Here is a 20,017-nt window from a genome sequence, read left to right on the forward strand (position 1 = left end):
TAGTTTTGTTTTTGAAGAGTTCAAAGCCAAAAAAACCCACTGCATATATGTCTTATAAATCCTTAGGCATTCTAATATTTGTGGATAGTTAAGTGGTGCGTATGGGGGTTTTGGCTTTCCATATACAGTGCATCCACAAAAAACTATAAATTGTGAAATGGCTGCCAAATAGAATATATATTACTTTGGGGAGAAAGACTTATATGTGTGGAAAGCCAAAAAAGTCAACTTTCAAGTTTCACTCAAAATTTGGAAAACTATTCATGCTTGAGCAAGCACTGCCCACTGAAACAAAGGCTATGGAAATTAAATGCATTAGGGTTCATAAACTGCCATTTTTGTGCAGCATTTTGACTTTAACACGTGGATCTCAGCAATGTGTTTATGAGAGTCAGGAGAATAGGGGGTAAGATAGGACTTAAAGTGAAGTATGTTGATGGGATAAAGGTCAACAAAACATTTGGCAACCCCTCCCCTCATCTCTACCCCCCCCCCCTTCTTTCCTCCTGAGAGACTAAACTCTGCCAGGCTGGGCAGGAATTAGCCTTAGTACAGTTTGTAATTAGGTTAGTCCTTTGGAACTTGCATTGCTAAGGGTGTTATGCTTAATTAATAAATGAGATCAGTTTTAGTTTCTTAGGCAAATTTCATGAATTACTAAATTGAAAGTTATTGCATGAGTGAACAGGAATTGTAATTTTAGTGTAGCATATTCATCTTGTGGACCTCAAAGGTGTGTTCGTGAGTCAGAGTAATGTGATGGTACCTGTTACAAGCAAGATGTTGAGATATGTAAGACTTGGTTAAAATGGCGTTCCTCTATTTTTTGTCCTTTTGTCCTCTATTTCCCAGGCTCCTTCTCTCTAGACTGTCTCACTTCCTGGATTGTAACCTATTCAAAACTTAACTGACAAGTGACTGGTGACTGAAGGTCTTTTGTTTTCATTGAATGATTACCAATAAATTGAATGATTATGATGATTTATGAAATAATTTATTGAAAAAAAACTGAATGTTTGATTTATCACATTGCACATTAAATGAGTTGATTTATTGATAAATTGTTGATTAAATGATTGATAGGAAAAAGCTGATGCCCCAATTCAGAATTTATCATTAAATCAACATTCTGCTCTGGACTTCACGTGTATAACAATAGCAAGTCTCTCAACAGGAGGGGAGGGTGGGAGAGAGGGAGGGGGCTAAATGTTCTGTTGACCCTTATTCCATCAACCTACTTCTCCCACTTAAGTCCTACATGTATCTCACCCCCTATTTTCCTGACTCCAATGAACACATTGCTGAGATACACATGATGAAATTCAAATGCTGCCAAAAAAAAAGTGAAATTTGTGTTCACTCATGCATTAAAGTCCAATTAACTAATTTATGAAATTTGCTAAAACAAGCAAATCTGGTCACATTTGGTCATTAATTTATCACAATGCCCTTAACTTTGCAAGTTCCAAAGGATTTAGCTCTAAAAAACTGACATTATATCTGTTCCCCTATAGTGAAATTTTTTTTTATTTCGCAGCAATTTCATGTGTATATTTTTTTAGACGCACTGTAGTACCGATCTGCGAACGTTTAAAAAAAAGACCTCTTTGGAACAGTTCTCATGATATGCATACAATTTTGGAGCTTAAACTTGCTTAAATGTCATCCTCAATAGGTCAAATAAGTAGTCTCTTTGCCAAAACTGTACATGCAATTGAACCGGGGTTGAAAACTTGCATCAAAATAAATGCTCATGAATTTGTGTGTTTTTGAAGTCTCGCTCGCCGATCTTGCCGCGAAATCCATGAAAATTTACACTTTTACAGTAATATATTGTAAAGACAATCCACGAAAGATAGAAATTATGTTCAAAATCACGGAAAAAGAAATTGAGAGAGATGAGTTAATCACATTTTAAAAATGACACATACTAGTAATTCAAATACAATCAAATACAATCCACCCACACAGACCGCTACCTCAATTTCCGCTCACACCATCACCCATCCGTCCACCAATCAGTCGCCGACACTCTCATCAGACGAGCCCACCAACTCAGCGACAAGGCACACTTACAGCAGGAACTCAAGCACGTGACCAATGCACTCACCACCATCAACCATTACCCCAGGAGAAGGATCAACACTCAACCATCCAGCCACCAACCCAGCACCAACAGCACCGAAAACCCATCCGAAACCAAGCCTATCGCCACCATAGCACTTCCCTACATCGGCAAGACTTCACACCGACTACAACGCATCCTTCACTCTGCCAACATCCTCGTCAGACACCAATCCTCTCGCAAGCTACACTCCATCCTGCACCCTCATAAGGACAAACACCAATCCAACAAGCAACCAGGCGTCTACAAGATTCCCTGCGACTGTGGCAATGTCTACATTGGAGAAACCGGCCGAGACTTCGACACCAGACTCAAGGAACACAAGACCCACCACCGACGCAGCGACTGGGACCGATCTGCCATCGTCAAACATGCACAACAGGAAAATCACCGCATAGACAGGGACAAGAGCCACCTAATCACCAACATCCGGCACTGGAATACCAGAAGGGTCAGGGAAGCCATTGAGATACATCAACACAACACCGTGCCTCAAGACCCAGGCCTCCACATCAACAGCATCTGGCACCCAATCCTACGTCACCACCCAACTTCCAACCAATCCACAACCAACTCCACAAGTAACCCGCCGTCCACCGTCACCCCACCAAGCCCTCCTACCCAACACAACAGTCTGATCGAATCACCAACTCAACCAGCGACTTCGCCGACGCACACACCACCGACACCTCGCTACAACCTCCACCGAAGACCCAACACCGCATCCGTACACCAGGCCACCCACTCACTCCCGCCGAAGCCTACCCGACAAGTTCGCCGACCAACACGCACAGAACGCCACCACTGATGTACCTACCACGCCGCCGACACACACACACGCCGCCGTAACTCACCCCGCCGTCTACACACTGCGTCCGCATACCACGCCAACTCGTTTCCCGCTAAAACCGCCGACCCACGCACAGAGCGCCACCTACGACGTCAGCCCGCCGTGACCGCCATCCCAGCGCTTTCCCCCACGTCCGCACGCATGCCATAAGTACCGCCGCACGCCAAGCGAACACTCACTCCTGAAGACGGACAGTCAACCTGCCCGAAACATCGAGTCTCTCTACTACTCATCATCTCTACTCGCCGACTCAAGCCAGCATCTCCTCATTAATCTTTCCTGGTTTACAGTCCTTTTCAGGACTACTTTCAAGAAAGAATACTCTACTCTCAAATCTCCACTTTCTCGCCTATCCATTTCTTCTCTTCTTCTATCCACTGTTTCTATAACACTTCACATGGTGTACCGTAAACCACATCAGCGATTGTACATACCACCATGCAAACCTTCAAACAACATCCAAATATTAGTAGGTTTAGAATCGGAGCTTGACTACTACCAAAACAGCAAAATGAGTGTACACACATGCAACTTCAGCACGCACACATGTGAAATGCAAATTCAGGATCCTGCTGGATCTCGCTAGCGTGTTCCACGGCCCGACGCTGAAACCCATCAGAGAAGATAAAATCGTCTTCCTACTAAATCATGCACCACTTTTGTGATACGCGTAAGCTGCATAGCGCGCAGTCGGCATCGAGCAGGATTGCCCCGGGATCCGCAGCGCGTCGCTGATGATAATTTGAACGGCTTCTCTAAAGCAATAGTTCGTAGACCTAACTGGCAACTTCATTCTTGATTGAGGCTAATACAATTTTTTTTTCTTTCAAATCATGAAAATGGCCCCCCAAATCATAAATAAGTTTGTTATGAATGATTCAATAACTTATTGGCTTATTCATTGGTATAAAATGATTTGATATTGTTCAAATTTTCAGACTTTGTCATGGAATTGTTTACTAGTAACCAACAGCCCCCCCCCCCTTCCCCCTCCCCAAATGACAATACAATAATGAAAATTTCATGTTTTTTTTTCTCCCTGTTCAATTCTTAGGAAACTTGTTAAGAATCAGAGGGTAAGATGTCTCAGTACACCTGGAAAGACTCTCCCTGGAGTAATGTTGGTGCTGCACTAAGTGAGTTCTTTTTAAGACTTCTAATCTAATACTTGTAGCTGGCCAAGTTTTCTTTACATAGGAATCCAATATATATGTTATGTATTTGATGTGTTAATGAAGTTTCCAATATTGCTGGTAACATTCTCATTGCTGTATGGCTATTATTTGTCTAGCTTCAAATATCTTTATGATATTAAGATCTTTTTCAGAGTTAATTTTAATATTATTAGTATCTTCTTTGGAGTTGATTTGCATGTACCAATACATAGTCTTGACAGTGAGGATACCCTTGCAAATGGCAGTTATTTTTACTTTGTTGATATCAGATCAGATACAGCAGAACCAGTCATCATTAGGTGCCCAGCCTGGTGTAGTAGGTACCCCTACCACTGTCTATGGTCAATCTATGGTGAGCAGTAATGGGTTAACAGGAGCTACAACATTATACTCTACTCCACAGCAAACCATGCAACAAAGACAAAATATTGCCATACAACAGGTAAAAGTCATTTAATTGTTGAGACATACAAAGTCCCAAGGAATTCAATGAACACTTAACATTAACAACATTTTAAAAGTTGAAGATGAATTATGCTGGATATCAAAAAATATCTGACAATCACTGAGCGTAAAAAAAATGAAAAAGAAAAGTATCTTGGTATTCCAATTGGTATTACTCATAATGATAATAATAATGTCATATGTTACTCTGTGTAGCAACTTCATTTCCAAAAACTGTTCTCCAAGCAGGCTCTGCTTAACATGATAATACTATTATCATTTCACTCAATTTGCAAACAATTTTAAATGAATAAATGTCTGACTGGTATTGGTTTATTGACTTTTTACAGGGTTGCAATTAATGTTCGTGCAATCCTTGTGTACAGCGTTGTTAATGTATAGTGTACATATACTTCCTGTACGCACTGTACATTTAGCATGACAAAGATACAGTGTATGCAACTTTTTTGTTTACATCGGATTCATGAGAATTTTTTTTAGGTTTTTACCGGGGCTTTTTTTTGTGACCTTAAATTCCTGGTTGCGGTAAGTTGATGCATTATGCCCTCTGAGATCGCTGCCATGGATCGTGACAAAAATTTGCTCAAAAGTAGATGACATAATAAATTGCACTACTTTCATATGATATGAATTATGCGTATTTATGCGTAATTCCTACTTTTTGATCTAATTCACTAAATGAAGTTCAGAGAAGGCTATTTTTGGGGGTGAAAATGTTATTTATATTATTCCTCACAGTTTTTTTTTGTAGTTTTTTAGACAATGTGAGGGAAAACGAACAGTAAATGAAAAGTACCTGGTTGTTTAATATAAGTTTCTCAGGACAAATTGATATTCTAAACAAGCCCTGAAAATTTGAGAGCGTTTACTTCAAAAATGGCGAAAATATGAGGTGATGAATTTTACATGCAGAAAATAAACTGTTTCTACATTTGTAGATGTTGGTTAGATATTTAAAACATTTAGGATGTTATCGCAGAGTTAATTGCACAGCTCCGCTGGGCATGCTTTCTCTTCCTGACTTCCTCTTTCTTACCCCCTCCCCATCCCTGATTCTCAACCTTCCATTCTCCTGTCTCCTAGCCCTACCCCCCCCATCCCTTATTCTCAACTTTTTATTCTCCTATCTCCTAGCCCTACCCCCCCCCTCCCTTATTCTCAACCTTCCATTCTCCTGTCTCCTAGCCCTACCCCCCCCCCATCCCTTATTCTCAACTTTTTATTCTCCTATCTCCTAGCCCTACCCCCCCCCCATCCCTTATTCTCAACCTTCCATTCTCCTATCTCCTAGCCCTACCCCCCCCCATCCCTTATTCTCAGCCTTCCATTCTCCTGTCTCCTAACCCTACCCCCCCCCCATCCCTTATTCTCAGCCTTCCATTCTCCTGTCTCCTAGCCCTACCCCCCCCCCATCCCTAATTCTCAACCTCCCATTCTCCTGTCTCCTAGCCCTACCCCCCCCCATTCCTGATTCTTAACCTTCCAACCTATCTATATAGCAGCAGAGTGTGTTAATGAGATATGTGAAAACTTACATTTGAATAATGTTACTGAAGTTCATTAGATGAAAACGACTCTTGTGTTGAAATATCATTTGAGAATTTATGGTATATTATATTTTTATAATCTCAACCAGCCCTTGCAATCATTATGCTTTGAAAGTGTATAAATATCATAGTACTAGTTCTTGCTTTGTAAGACATTATTTTGAAGTCAATGGCTACATCAAGAGAGACTTATTTGATTATCGCATCTTTTTACCTACGTGTACATAGCAATGATGTGCATACACCAATGCTAACCCCAAACCAATTTATAATCACTGCATTACCAAAAAAGTTAATTTCATTCCAAGATTGATTAGATGTACACTTAAACCATTCACCTTGTTGAATTGATCTGAAACAAAAAGTCTGGTTCAAATGACATATTCTGAAAAACATATGGGTGTGTTGTGGTGTAGTTGTTAAGACTCGTCTTTCAATCCGAAGGACATGGGTGAATTTGATTCCAAGCCATGGTGTGTTTTCTTTCAGAAAGAAATGTACCCAAATTGTGCTGCATTCAACCCCGGTGAGGTAAATGGGTACCAGCAGGAAGTAATTCCTCAAAAAGCTGTGGGTACCGGCAGGAAGTAATTCAAAAAGCTGTGTGTACCGGACTCAATAGGCTATCTTAGCCGTGGTATTGTAGGTGCACCTTGAGCACTGAGCAAGGTGGATACTTGCGCTATACAAATCATATATTTATTTAAAGAGGATGAATTCAAAGAGAAGACTAGTAAATTCTTTTAAGCAAATCAGACAATTAGAAATTTAGAAATTTTTGAAAGGTCTAATTACTATTCGTAAGGAGATCATATTTTTTTAGTATTTCATACTTTCTTTTTTAAATGATAATACTGTGTGTTTCATGCCATAAATTTTCCCTAAAATTGTATTCAACACATGTCTATTGCAAATAAGTTGAAATCTGATTCGTTTTTTCCGCACAGAATAATTTGTCCTAAATCTTTTTTTACAAGGACCCTTTGCAAGAGGAATTTTATATTAGGAAAAAGGGTGGTCTTACTGTGCTTTATTAGAAATGGGGACAACAAGTCAGTTTGTAAATAAATGCCCTTGATGTGCATATAAGATACGCTTACACTGTTCATACAATATCTAACCCATCTATTTGGATTACACATATATACTGCTTGTCCCTGCACTAAATTCATGTGGTTGAAAATTATTGTAGTTAAAATTAGACTGATAATTTGCACAAATTCCTGTTATTCAACCTCCCCTGCACAAATGAAGATTAATGAATAAATCATACTTTGAATTTATGATTATTGATGAGATATTTTAAGATGCATATTTATTAAATAGATATGACATTGAAATAGAATTGTGGTACTTTAATGGAATATCATAGAATATGTAAACCATAATGAATAATAGAAATCTATACAATTGTACACACATGAGCATACCTTCTGTTATTCATTATAAAAATTCAATGGATGAAGTTTGTCTTGCATTAAAATAAATTATCTGAATTTATAGATAAAATCATTAGACCTCTATCTATGGTTTATTCCCCCTTTTTGACTAATTATACATGTAAAATATAGTCTAATGTCAAATCTCTATTATAGATTATAGATAAACATTTAGTTTTGTTTTGGAAGAGGTCAAAGCCAGACAAACCCATGGCATATTTATATTCACATGTCTTATAAATCCTTAGCCATTCCAATATTTGTGGATAGTTAAGTGGTGTGTATGGGGTTTTTGGCTTTCCATATACAGTGCATCCAAAAACAAAACAAAAACACTTATATATTACTTTGGGGAGAAAGACTTGTATGTATGGAAAGCCAATAAAGTCAACTTTCAAATGACACCCAAAAGTTGGAAAACTATTCATGCTTGAGCGAGCACTGCCCACTGAAACAAAGGATGTGGAAATTAAATGCATGAGTGTTAATAGACTGCAATTTTTCTGCAGCACTTTGACTTTATCATGTGGATCTCAGTAATGTGTTCATGAGAGTCAGGAGAGTCGGGGGGGGGGGGGGGGGTAAGATAGGACTTAAGTAGGTGATGTATGTTAATGGGATAAAGGTCAACAGAACATTTGGCAACCCCTCCCCTCATTTTTACCACCCGGGGGGGGGGGGGGCACTCAGTATATAATGCATAGTGGGTATGTGCCGCGGAGGGGACCCCCATTTTTACACTCAAATTTCCGTTCCAAGGCATAGCATTTTTGTCTTATTGAGAAAAAGAACATAGAAAGCCGCTCCAAAGCATAGCATTATCTTCTCATTGAGAAAAAAAGAAGAAATGTATGTTGATACATGTAGTTAAGTGGTGTGTATGGGTATGTTTGTTTTTTGCTTTCTGTATTGTTACACAGAGTGCTACATGTATATTTGTGATTATGTGTTGATTATAAAAGGATATGTTCAAAGTGATTTGAATTCAGCTACATTTATATGGTTTAAATGAGAATTAATGTGCAATAAAATTTATTTATATGTACCAAATTAAAGTTTATTGATTACTTTTGTTGTTGTTCTGATGGGTAAATTAGGAGGGTTTTTTTTATCATCTACAAAGCTGTTGATGACATTATGCATGACATTGCTAACAATTTTGATTTCAAATTCATTTTACGAGAAATCACATATTCTGATGTTACGATATGCAGATAATTGTCAACACACACAAATAGTGCAATGTTTATTTCTGCAAACAGTATCAAAGAATATTATTAGAAATATAATCATATTCTGTTCAAAAGGCAAAAGTATTTTTGCCCCTGATTTGGCAGTCATGTCACAAAATCTGGTTACTAAATTAATCTAATGATTTTAAGTTTAAAGGAGAATGAAACTCTTGGAGCAAGTTAGCTTTTGTGAAAGCAGAAAAATCAAAGAATAAGATCAACAAAAGTTTGAGTAAAATAGGACTAGCAATAAAAGAGTTATGAGCATTTGAATGTCGAGATCAATAATGCTATGGAGATCCTCCCATTGGCAATGCGACCAAGATCTGTGATGTCACACACGTACAACTCTCCCATTTGAACACTGAAAATATACCCCAAAACATCTCTTTTTGCTCATTCTAATCATATGACAAATGATTCATCAATGATATAATGTTGTGAAACCTCTGTACTTGTCATCTCATAAAGAGAACACCTCACCTTGTGATAGACTCTATAAAAGTGAGAATATAAGTGAAATAAGTACTAAAGTAATGAGGGAGTTGTACGTGTGTGACATCACAGATCTTGGTCGCATTGCCGATGGGAGGATCTACATGGCACTAGTGATCTCAATATTCAAATGCTCATAACTTTCTTATTATTCATTCAATCTTCCTCAAACTTTCAACAATATGTTTCTTTGATTTTTCTCTTTGATATTGATTCAGCTGGTTTCAAGGGTTTCATTCTCCTTTAATGTTTGTGATGTTTGCAAAGATTTTTTTTATAAATGTTATAATTTTGCAAGGTAAACATTCCAACACTCTACATTGGAATTGAAGGAAAAGTCAGTTGATTTGTATTTATCATGATAACATTTTTTACAGAGACTTCCCATAAATGAATATTGAAATAAAAGGCTGAAATAGAAAAGAAGGCCTTGATGCATCGTTTCATTTTGTTGTGTGTGTATTTTTGTAATTATCAATTATTGTTTATTATACCTTGCAAGCAGATATCCAGTCATGGCTTCAATGTGTCTATAATTATTGAATGGAATAAGAACATAAACTTGCATCTTGCTATAATTGTACAATAGGAAATAAATAGCCTTTCCATTCCTGTTCATAGTTTAATATCTTTATTGCCCAACAAGAAATATGCAACAGATATGTATGAACTGAGAGAATACAATAAATAAATAACAACTTTATTTGATGCAAGGCACCATGTGACAAACAAATTGTAACAGCTGCTTGACTTTAGAAGAAAACAAATATTTGGTACATGTTGTACCATTTCCTAGGGTGCGTTTATCCGCCAGTTTTTTACCCGAGAATCATGATCTGAATCATGATTCAAATCATTATTCTGCAGAATCACGATTGCGTTTAGTCGAAATTGAATATAATCATGATTAGAATCACAAACATGAAACACGAAAAAAGGGACGTTTGGAAAGACGTTTCTGCAGAATCACGTACGAAAATGTTCGAATAAACAATATCGTGATTACAATCATGATTCTATGACCTCACTGTTGTGTCGGGCTACTTCCTGTTTGACTCTTGCCAAGCTCAAGGCGCTCTATATGCTCATTGTATGTACATGATTATGTACTACGCATGCATTTCTTGTCATGTTCAAGTTCTGTGTTGGTCATCGCATCGTCCACTACTTTTCATTTTTTGGTCATGTCTTCAAGTTCTAGTAAATGAATTAACTGGACAGACAATGATCTCAGTTGTTGTTGAGTATACAGTATCAATATTAAATTGGATCTACGCTGAAATTCACTTCCGAACACCATTTTGGATAAACTAACAAGATGAATAGAAGCATATGGACCCTATATGATAGAAGTAAACAAAATGAGGTATAGACTGAATTCTGGAAGCAAAAGATTTTTCGAGAGCCGAAACACGTGCGAAAAACTTCCTCTGTCAAACTGCGCACTAGTGATGCACACTGGATTGTCCCGAATATGAGGAGAAACAGCATTGGAATGAAGGTCGTCTAAACGCTGATTCTGTGATATTGTGATTCATGTTTGTGTTTTGAATCATGATTCAAATCATGATTCTGGCTTGAGGTCGCATAAACGCAGCCTTACACAATTTACCTTTTACAAAGATCATTTTGTACAATCATGTTTTCATTTACACTTCTCTGTACATTTCCTTCTTTGATATTACCATAACTTCGGTCCTTTATATTTCCATAATTTCTGTTTACAAAGATGAATTATTGTCAGGGAGATTGTGAAGATGAAAGTCACACTAAATAGTAGAATGATTGCACTATAAATATTTTTACCTGAAACTGGTTTGAAATCCAGGTCTTTCTTTGAATCTCCATGAACTACATACATGCATATACTGATTTATTAAAGGACTAGTCCACCAAAACAAAAAGTTGATTTAAATAAAAAGAGAAAAATCCAACAAGCATGACAATGAAAATTTCATCAAAATGAGATGTAAAATAAGAAAGTTGTGATATTTCTTAGTGTCGCTTAATTTCACAAAACAGTTATGCACATCCTGGTTGGTATGCAAATGGGGAACTGATGACATCACTCATTTACTATTTCTTTTGTATCTTATGATATGAAATATGAAATGTTATTTTTTTCTCCTCCCTTAACATGTGGAATTTCCATTTTTTGTCTCACCTGCATAGCAGAGTGAGACTATAGGCGCCGCTTTTCCGACGGCGGCAGCAGCGTCAACACCAAATCTTAACCTGAGATTAAGTTTTTGAAATGAAGCATGACTTAGAAAGTATATGGACCTAGTTCATGAAACTTGGCCATAAGGTTAATCAAGTATTACTGAACATCCTGCATGAGTTTCATGTCACATGACCAAGGTCAAAGGTCATTTAGGGTCAATGAACTTAGACTATGTTGGGGGAATCAAAATCAAAATCTTAACCTAAGGTTAAGTTTTTTTCCGGCGGCGACAATGAATTTTGGCCACGTTGGGGGTATTTGTTGAATTACCATCATATCTCTGTTGTTAAGTGTATTGGTCTAGTTCATTAAACGTGGAAATAAGAGTAACCAAGTATCACTAAACATCTTGTGCGAGTTATAGTAGTTTTCAATATCAGCACTGCTGCTATATTGAATCGCGTGATGCAGGTGAGACCGCCAGAGGCATTCCACTTGTTAACATTTTATAGTTCAGTCAAGTTGTCCTTATTGTCAAATCTGTAAAAAATGAAATATTGTATAATTCAAACAATAAAAAACACAAGAAACAGTGAGGGACATCATCGATTCTGTCATTTACATGTGACTAATTTGTGCATATAACTATTTTTTTTAAATAAGTGAAACCTTAAATGTCATAACTTTTTATTTTACATTTGATTCTGATGAAATTTTCAGCATTATGCTTATCTGATTTTCTCTATTGATTCAAATCAACAATTCCTTGAGATGGCCTTGACCTTTAACAGTATTGTTTCTGATATGACATAATAATGGAAGCCAATACTAGCATACACAGATGTGATATACAGTACTGCAATCTTCTTGATTCCAATGCTCTACATTCCTTTAAGAAATAATATATCTTAGAGATTTATTTAGATTTTTACAATAATCACAAAATATCACAAAGATAATCACAAAATGTAGATTTTGTGATTACACAAAATCTTGTTTTGAGATTTGTGACCAAGTATCTGTTTCACTGTTATAAGAAGAATCTTTGCCTTTGAATATCCAAAAATGAAAATCCATGTTTGATTGTTCGAAAAAGACATGAAATGAAATACTCAAAAAATCTGCTTTGCCCTCTATTAATCGTAGACCCGACAGGGGCTGTGCAGTGCCAGATTGACGAGGCTCTATCCCTTCAGTCATTGAATGCCAAACAGGGTAGCATCAACTCCCATCTTTTAACATCTTTTGGTCTGACGCGGCCTGGGTTTGAACCCCCGACCTCCCGGTTGTGAGATGGATGCCCTACCAACTGAGCCAACACACATTTTCAAAATGAAATGGTATTATAGTATTAAAGTTCTAGATTTAACAAGTTCTGACAAAGTTTAAGTAAGTAAACATCATGAAACAATAAAAGCTAGCAAACTGAGTTCATTGAAAATTGCTTTTAAAAAGTAAGCACATGTTGGTACATCTGATAATAGTGGTTTGGGAAAAAAAACATGTTCACTGAATAATGGCAAAAAGAATTTCATCTGGAATATTTGTTTGCTTATGAATTAATACTTTCAGGGTCGTTTTGTTTGTATTCTGTTTGAATTTATTTGCCCATTATTACAACTATAAAATGTCTTTAACCCCCCCCCAAAAAAAAAAAAAAAAAAAATTAATGAATAAATAAATAAATAAATAAAAAAATAAATAAATAAAAAAATAAATAAAATCATGTTGAAGATGGCAGAATAATAAGGAAAGGAAACAGACATGCCAAAAGATTCAATAAATAAATTTGATTTTAAGGACGTTCCACAGTTATGTTTGTGCGCATTATGATCTGCGCATAGTTTACACTCTGCGCGCTGACGTCACAATGGATGAACAGGTGATTGATTAGAGCTGATTTTTCTCATCTTCTGCACTTTAACTGCAGATCCGATGCGTTATTTCATGAAGCTAAAAAATTGGATTATTCCATGGACCATTCAAAAAAAAAATCTACAATTTCAAAATACTTTACTCTGCACTGCTGCCAAGAATCACGAATATTACCCCGATTTTGAATAAATGGTCGAGTGGTTTTGATTTTTTCTTCACATAGATAAAAAGCATTCGGCGCATTTTTGGTGTTTTAAAAAGCACATTTGCTCTAATAAAAATGCAGATAGTTTAAAAACAAGCACATGAACCCCTATTTTTTAATGTTTGTACCTCTTAGGTATACTTTCCTCTACAACTCTGCAAATTTTGGTGAAAATGACATGGATTTTGAATAAAGTGCAGCATTTATTGTACGTTTGTAGTTTGTTACTGAAATTTTACATTTTTTAGATTGGGGTTTTGTTATTGTTTACGCCTTTTTTAAGAGCTGATAGTGCTGTTAAACTTAAAATTGCAAACAAATAGCACTATAAATAGATTCTCCATTCTAACGATACAATTATTAACTCTCTTGCGAAATTTGATGACTTTTTCATGTATTTTGACTGAGTAATAGAGGTTTAAACTCATTGTAGTAATCTTGGGCGGTCTAAAAATGCCAAATTCTTTTGAATGCGCAATTCTTAAGAACATCGATTTGGGTGAACTTTGAAGCTTAATAGCAAAAAATCAAGCACATGGACCTATGTTAATTTTTGCATATTTCGAATATTAAGGTTCTAAAGTATCTATGTGCAAAGTTTGGTGAAAATGACATGGATTTCACTTTAACTGTGGAACGTCCTTAAATAATGAATTCGAAAAAATGTGATTTGAACATGCATAAGAAAGTTTAACAACCAAAGTTACCAAGCTCATCTACTGTTCAGATTTAGAACATACAATGGTAGCCCGAGTGATGAACCCTTAAAAAAATACACGTGGTAAAATGGTGGTAATTTTTTCTACCTGATTGCTAAGCATCAATGCTTGTAAGCAAGTAACCTGACGACTGACGGCTTAAAGTCCTCTCAGAGGGAACTGGTAATGAGGATTAATGCACTGGCGCACCAAGTGGGAATTGAACCTAGGTCATCAGAATATGAATGAGCTATCGCGCCTCCATGTTAATTTGTTACGCCTCAATGTTACTTTGTTAATTTATATCAATTGAAAATGTTCATCCATGAAGACCTGATCACACAAAATAAACAATACTATCGTATTGTGTGATTCAATTATGACATCCATAATGATAGGGTATAGTACATGGTACTATTGTATTAAGGTAAATCCTTTTACATCCATATTTATTTAGTACAGTACAAGGTTATACTGAACCCGTCTGTGATAAAAAATCTTTTCTTTGATTTGCATACCAATATGCACACCATGGCAACCAAACATGCATTTCTCAGAATACCTCTATAAATAAACCCTAAAGATATCAACATTAATTTGTCAAATACCTGTCATACTAATAAGCCAATGAAGGTTGAATTTAATGTCTTAATATCTTTACCTGTTTGAGTCCTTTCCCTTCCACTTTTCTCTTTTTATTTCCTTGTCTGTCCCTCTTTCTTTCTTTACATCCTATCTTTAGCTTTCTATCGTTTTTTTGTAGGCTAGGCAAAATTTGAAATGATTACAGTTATTGTCTTGCCAAAATTGAATTTTTTAATTGAAATTTTGAATTGAAAATTAAAATGTATTATACTAATTGTTCTTTTGTTGAATCTATTTATATATATATATAATTCATTTTGTATCTCATATAGAATATTCATACCTTTAAGTAGTGTCAAATCATAATCGACAGTATTTTTACTTCTATGTTCTCCATGTCACTCTCCTCTTCTTCACCACTTTCTGTTTTTCTCGCTACCTCACTCAATTTTCTCTTTGAACTTGGAGAACATACCCCCTCTCTCCCTCTCTGTCTTTCCATTACTATCATTTCTCTCTCTCTCTCTCTCTTCTTCTTCTTCTTCTTCTTCTTCTTCTCTATCCCTCTTCCCCTTTGCTTATTTCTCTCTTTCTCAAACTTCTAAGTTATGAGATACATCTTTTAATTGGATCTAAGTTTTGGTATAGAATACTGTAATTACGTTTTTATTCATTTGCTTGGTTATATCTGTATATTGTACTTCATGAATTTTTGTAAATTGGCCCTTTCGGCTTGTTCTGCTAGTCAATTTTTATATGCATATATACCAATAAATAATAATAATATTAAAAATATTTTTTTTAAATGTCCATTCATGATAAACTAATCACACTTAATTAAAAAAATAAATAACAAATAGTAGGCCCTATTGCTTGGTCCTTTCATGATATCCTATTGATATAGCACAGCACAGAGTATCAAGGTATACCTAATCAAGGTAATATCTAATCAGGTACTAATTTTCAATGTTCTACAGGAACCGAAGAGCACAATAAAAACTTTCAATAACTGTATGAATAGCAATATCCCATGAAATCCCAGATGACAAATGTCAATATGTTCTCTAAAAGACAAAAAAAAATGTAAGATAACTGTCATGTCTGTATAAATGTTATAAATAACACTATATAATATACAAATCATAGCAAAAAGGCATGAGTGCAATAATAAACAAATAAATAAATAAGGCATTTAGGAACGCTATACAGAGTACACTATTTCATAGTGTTTACACTGTAGATCAATTGGCAATACTTAGAGGCTACATCTATTCTGGATAAAAGTAAGTTTTCAACTGTTTCTTAAATCTGAAGAGAAGTTTTTAGATTTCAAAGTAATGGGAAGCTTGTTCCATTCTTTTGCCACAGCAACAGTAAAAGTATGTTCACCCGCCTTGCTCCAAGTTGCCTGATAGGTTAGTTGATAAAGACCTTCTCGTTTAGGATTGTGAATCTGAAGCATCCCCCCCCCCTCAAAATAGCAGGGGGACACAACTCCCTACTATTTCTGTTCTTTTATGATTGTAAAAAATTCATCATTCAAAATCGAAATAAAATATGTATTTTAGTATGAGATGACCTTACAAAATGACATGGAATTTATTTTTTTTTTGCTTGTCAAATTTCTTTTCATCGAAATTTCCTGAAATTTGGGATAACCTTTTTTTTTCTCGCTTGTCAAATTTTCCAGCCCCTTGTCCCCCTTACCTTTTGGGAGAGATTTCCGCCCCTGATCTGAAGTGCCCCATTGATATACATTGGTACATGATCATGAAATGATTTATACACATTTTTTTCCAATTTTATTTTATTTAACAGAAAAAAGTAAAGTGGTCAAAATAATTACAATGAACTTAGTGGATGGTATGAATTGAGGCATGTACAATATATGATATTTTTCTGTAAGTAAAACAATACAGATTATTACATATAAGGAAAATATAAACATTATATAATAAAGTTCTGAGAAAATGGAGGGATCCACTAAAAAGCAGTGCATGTATTGTGTGGACCCCTCTAAATAATAATTGTAGAATTACCTACGAAGACGGACACAGAGGTGACAAAACAGCAAAACAAAAAGCACAGAACAAGAAAAAATGGAAACACACACAAGGGATATGAAAATAAAAGGGAAAAGAGATAAAGAAAGATAATAGAGAGAATAAAGAGAATCTTAAATAATATTCTTTGTTTAACTGGTGGCCGGTGTAATGCCCTTATTAAAGGAAACCAAAACCCAAGAAGAGAAGCAATTTTATTGGAAAGAGTAAAATTTGAGGAAAAATATAAAACTAGTTTCATCAAAATCGGTTATGAAATAAGCAAGTCATGGATGTTTAAATAAATTTGTTGTACTTTCAATGGGGATCCTCAAATTGGCAAACGTGCTTCAAAATGGCTGATTTTGTGGACAACTCTCCATTTCTCAGGTAAAACGTATGTACAGTATCAATTTTGCTTGAATGACATTACTTCTATCACAGAAGGTGATGTGATACAGATGCGATGGATGAATAAAGGGATACAGGTCGGGTAAAGTACAAACCCCCCCCCCCCCACCATTATCTGTTGTTCAATCATCCGCATCTTGGTAAGAAAAATGATAATGATAATAACTGAAAGAATAATGATTATTTTTAGTATTTTATTTTTAGAATAATGATAATGATGATATTAATAATAATTATAGTCATTATTATAATCATTATTATAATAATAATTATGAAAAGAATAATGATGAAAAAAAGGCATTTGTATAGCGCCATCTATCTAAAAATAATCTATTCCAAGGCGCATTGCTTATTATCATTATTATTATTATTAGCTTTAGTTCGAGATGCACTTCATACTTATCCACTGGGTCACAATACTCCACACATTAATCGTTCCCGTTGAACATCGATTCGGAGCCCCTATTAAAAATATCAATTCAGCGCCCCCCCCCCCCCCACCAGGTTGAACATCGATTCGGTGCCCCCCTCTGTCAAACATTAATTCGGCGCCCCATAGGTAGAACATAAAGACGGTTGAACATGTTGAAGTTCAATTTGGCGCTTCCCTAGTTCGAACATCAATTTGGCGCCCCCTTGTTTGAACATCAATTTGGCGCCCCCTAGTTCGAACATCAATTTGGCACCCCCTAGTTTGAACATCAATTTGGCGCCCCCTTGTTTGAACATCAATTCGGCACCCCCTAATCTAAAAACAATTTGGGGCCCTCCTAGTTCAAACATATTGACGCCCGGTCAACATATTCTTTCCTTCTCTCTTTATTTCCCCTCTTCCATTCCTCCTCTCCCCCTCTTGTTTTCCCTCTCTTTTTTCTTTTCTTTCTTTCCCCTCCTCCTCTCTCTCTCTTCCTTTCCCCTCTTCCTTTCTCTCTTTTCCTCTTTTCCTTCTCCCCCTTTTTTTTCTTTTTCCCTCTTCCTCTCCTTATTTCTTTTCCTTTCCCCTTTCCTTTTTTCTTCTCTTCTTTCCCCTCTTCCGTTTTTCCTTCTTTTTCCCTCTTTTTTTCCCCCCTTTCTTTCCCCCTCTTCCTCTTTTTTTTGAGTAGGAGGGGGGCAAGACCCCACTGGCTTTAAAGATCCCTATTTTTAAATCAATATGAACAAATAAATCTGCTCGCAATTCGATTGGATAGATGTACAGGGGTAGATGACCGGGGTAGATGTCCAGAGGTAGATGTTCAAGGGCAGGGGTTCTCAAACTTTTATCTTTTAAGGGCCAGATCAGACTCCAAGTAAACCTGAAAGGGCCAGGGTGAAGTGGATACTTGGGGGGAAAAAATGTGCACGAAGCACAAAGACCCTTGCGGTCGGAGTCCTAGATGCTCTCTTGTGCAATCTGGCCCTTATTTTGGGAGCATTTAATCCAACAAATTTATAAGTTTCATATGGAACGCAGCGAGAGTCAATATTAATAACAAAATTGTAGTACTTTGTTAAAAGGAATCTAGATTGTACCTATACATACCTGGTATTGGGGAGACAGATAATGTCTTGAAGTATCAATATTTCTAAAAGTCAAAGTAGAATGAATAATAGAGCATGTCTGTTGTAGACTCTAACAAGGATTTCAGTCTCCTGGTCACTTTCACTATGGGAAAAGTGACACTGTCAGCAACAAGTTGCTTGAACTTTGGCACAAAAGGTGTAATTGCTAGACGAAGGCACTGGTGCAAATGTTCACTGGACAAGCAGGGGCCGTGGAAGTGGAGGGGGCTTCACCCCCCCCCCCACTTTTTTCCAAAACCATGTACAAAAACAAAAATGACCACATGATTGTGATTTTTGCATGGCCAGCCTCCCCCCCCCCCCCCACTTTGAAAACCGTTCCGTGGCCCCTGTCAGGGTACTTCAGTACGAGTTAGTTCTTTAAAATGTGGAAAATGCACTTTCGCACCTAGATCCAAACATGGTGAGAACAGCACTGGTCATCTACTAAGAAAGTAGATCAAACAGACAGAAAAGACTCCACTAAATTTTGTTTAAAAGTCAAATTAATTTGACTGTCATTACTTTTATTACGGTTAGGTCTACATGGCTACACAATGTAATTATATTGAGGTATGTTACATATTGTGACTTAAAGGTAAAGTCCACCCCAGGAAAATGATGACTTGAATAGAGAAAAATAAAACTGCCACAACACTGAAAATTTCATCAAAATCGGATGTAAAATAGGAAAGTTAAGGCATTTTAAAGTTTCGCATATTTTCACAAATCAGTGATTATGCACAACTAGGTGAGCCAGTCGATGTCCATCACTCACTATTTCTTTTGTTTTTTATTGTTTGAATTATACAATATTTCATTTTTTTACAGATTTGAAAATAAGGACCAACTTGACTGAACCATATATTATTAAACAATGCTAATTCCACATGTTCAGGAAGGAATTAATCGTTGTTTCCCTTGACAATAAGGAGAAAATTGGAATATTTCATATAGGAAAATACGAAAGAAATAGTGAGTGGATGTCATAGTCTCATTAGCATACCAGCAAGGATGTGCATATAACTGTTTTGTGAAATTAAGCGAAACTTTAAAATGTCATAACTTTTTTATTTTACATCCGATTTTGATGAAATTTTCACTGCTATGCTTGTTGGATTTTTCACGTTTTTATTCAAATAAACTTTTGTTGGGGTGGACTTGTCC

The 20,017-nt window shown here is 36.2% G+C and overlaps 1 protein-coding gene and 1 long non-coding RNA gene across 2 annotated transcripts; both read left to right on the top strand.

The window, feature by feature from the left end:
• Positions 1–384: 384 nt before the first annotated feature.
• Positions 385–2,933, top strand: LOC135158046 (uncharacterized). Its single transcript, XM_064115311.1, has 2 exons — positions 385–406; positions 1,972–2,933. Exons 1-2 carry the CDS (start codon positions 385–387, stop codon positions 2,931–2,933), a joined length of 984 nt encoding a protein of 327 aa, XP_063971381.1.
• A 1,075-nt stretch (positions 2,934–4,008) lies between these two features.
• On the top strand, positions 4,009–9,732 carry LOC135158030 (uncharacterized). The gene is made up of 3 exons (XR_010296860.1): positions 4,009–4,111; positions 4,420–4,592; positions 6,652–9,732. It is a non-coding gene; the product is annotated as an uncharacterized LOC135158030 (long non-coding RNA).
• The last annotated feature ends 10,285 nt before the right edge of the window (positions 9,733–20,017 follow it).

This window comes from Lytechinus pictus, unplaced genomic scaffold (assembly GCF_037042905.1).
Source record: "Lytechinus pictus isolate F3 Inbred unplaced genomic scaffold, Lp3.0 scaffold_26, whole genome shotgun sequence".
NCBI lineage: Eukaryota > Metazoa > Echinodermata > Echinoidea > Temnopleuroida > Toxopneustidae > Lytechinus > Lytechinus pictus.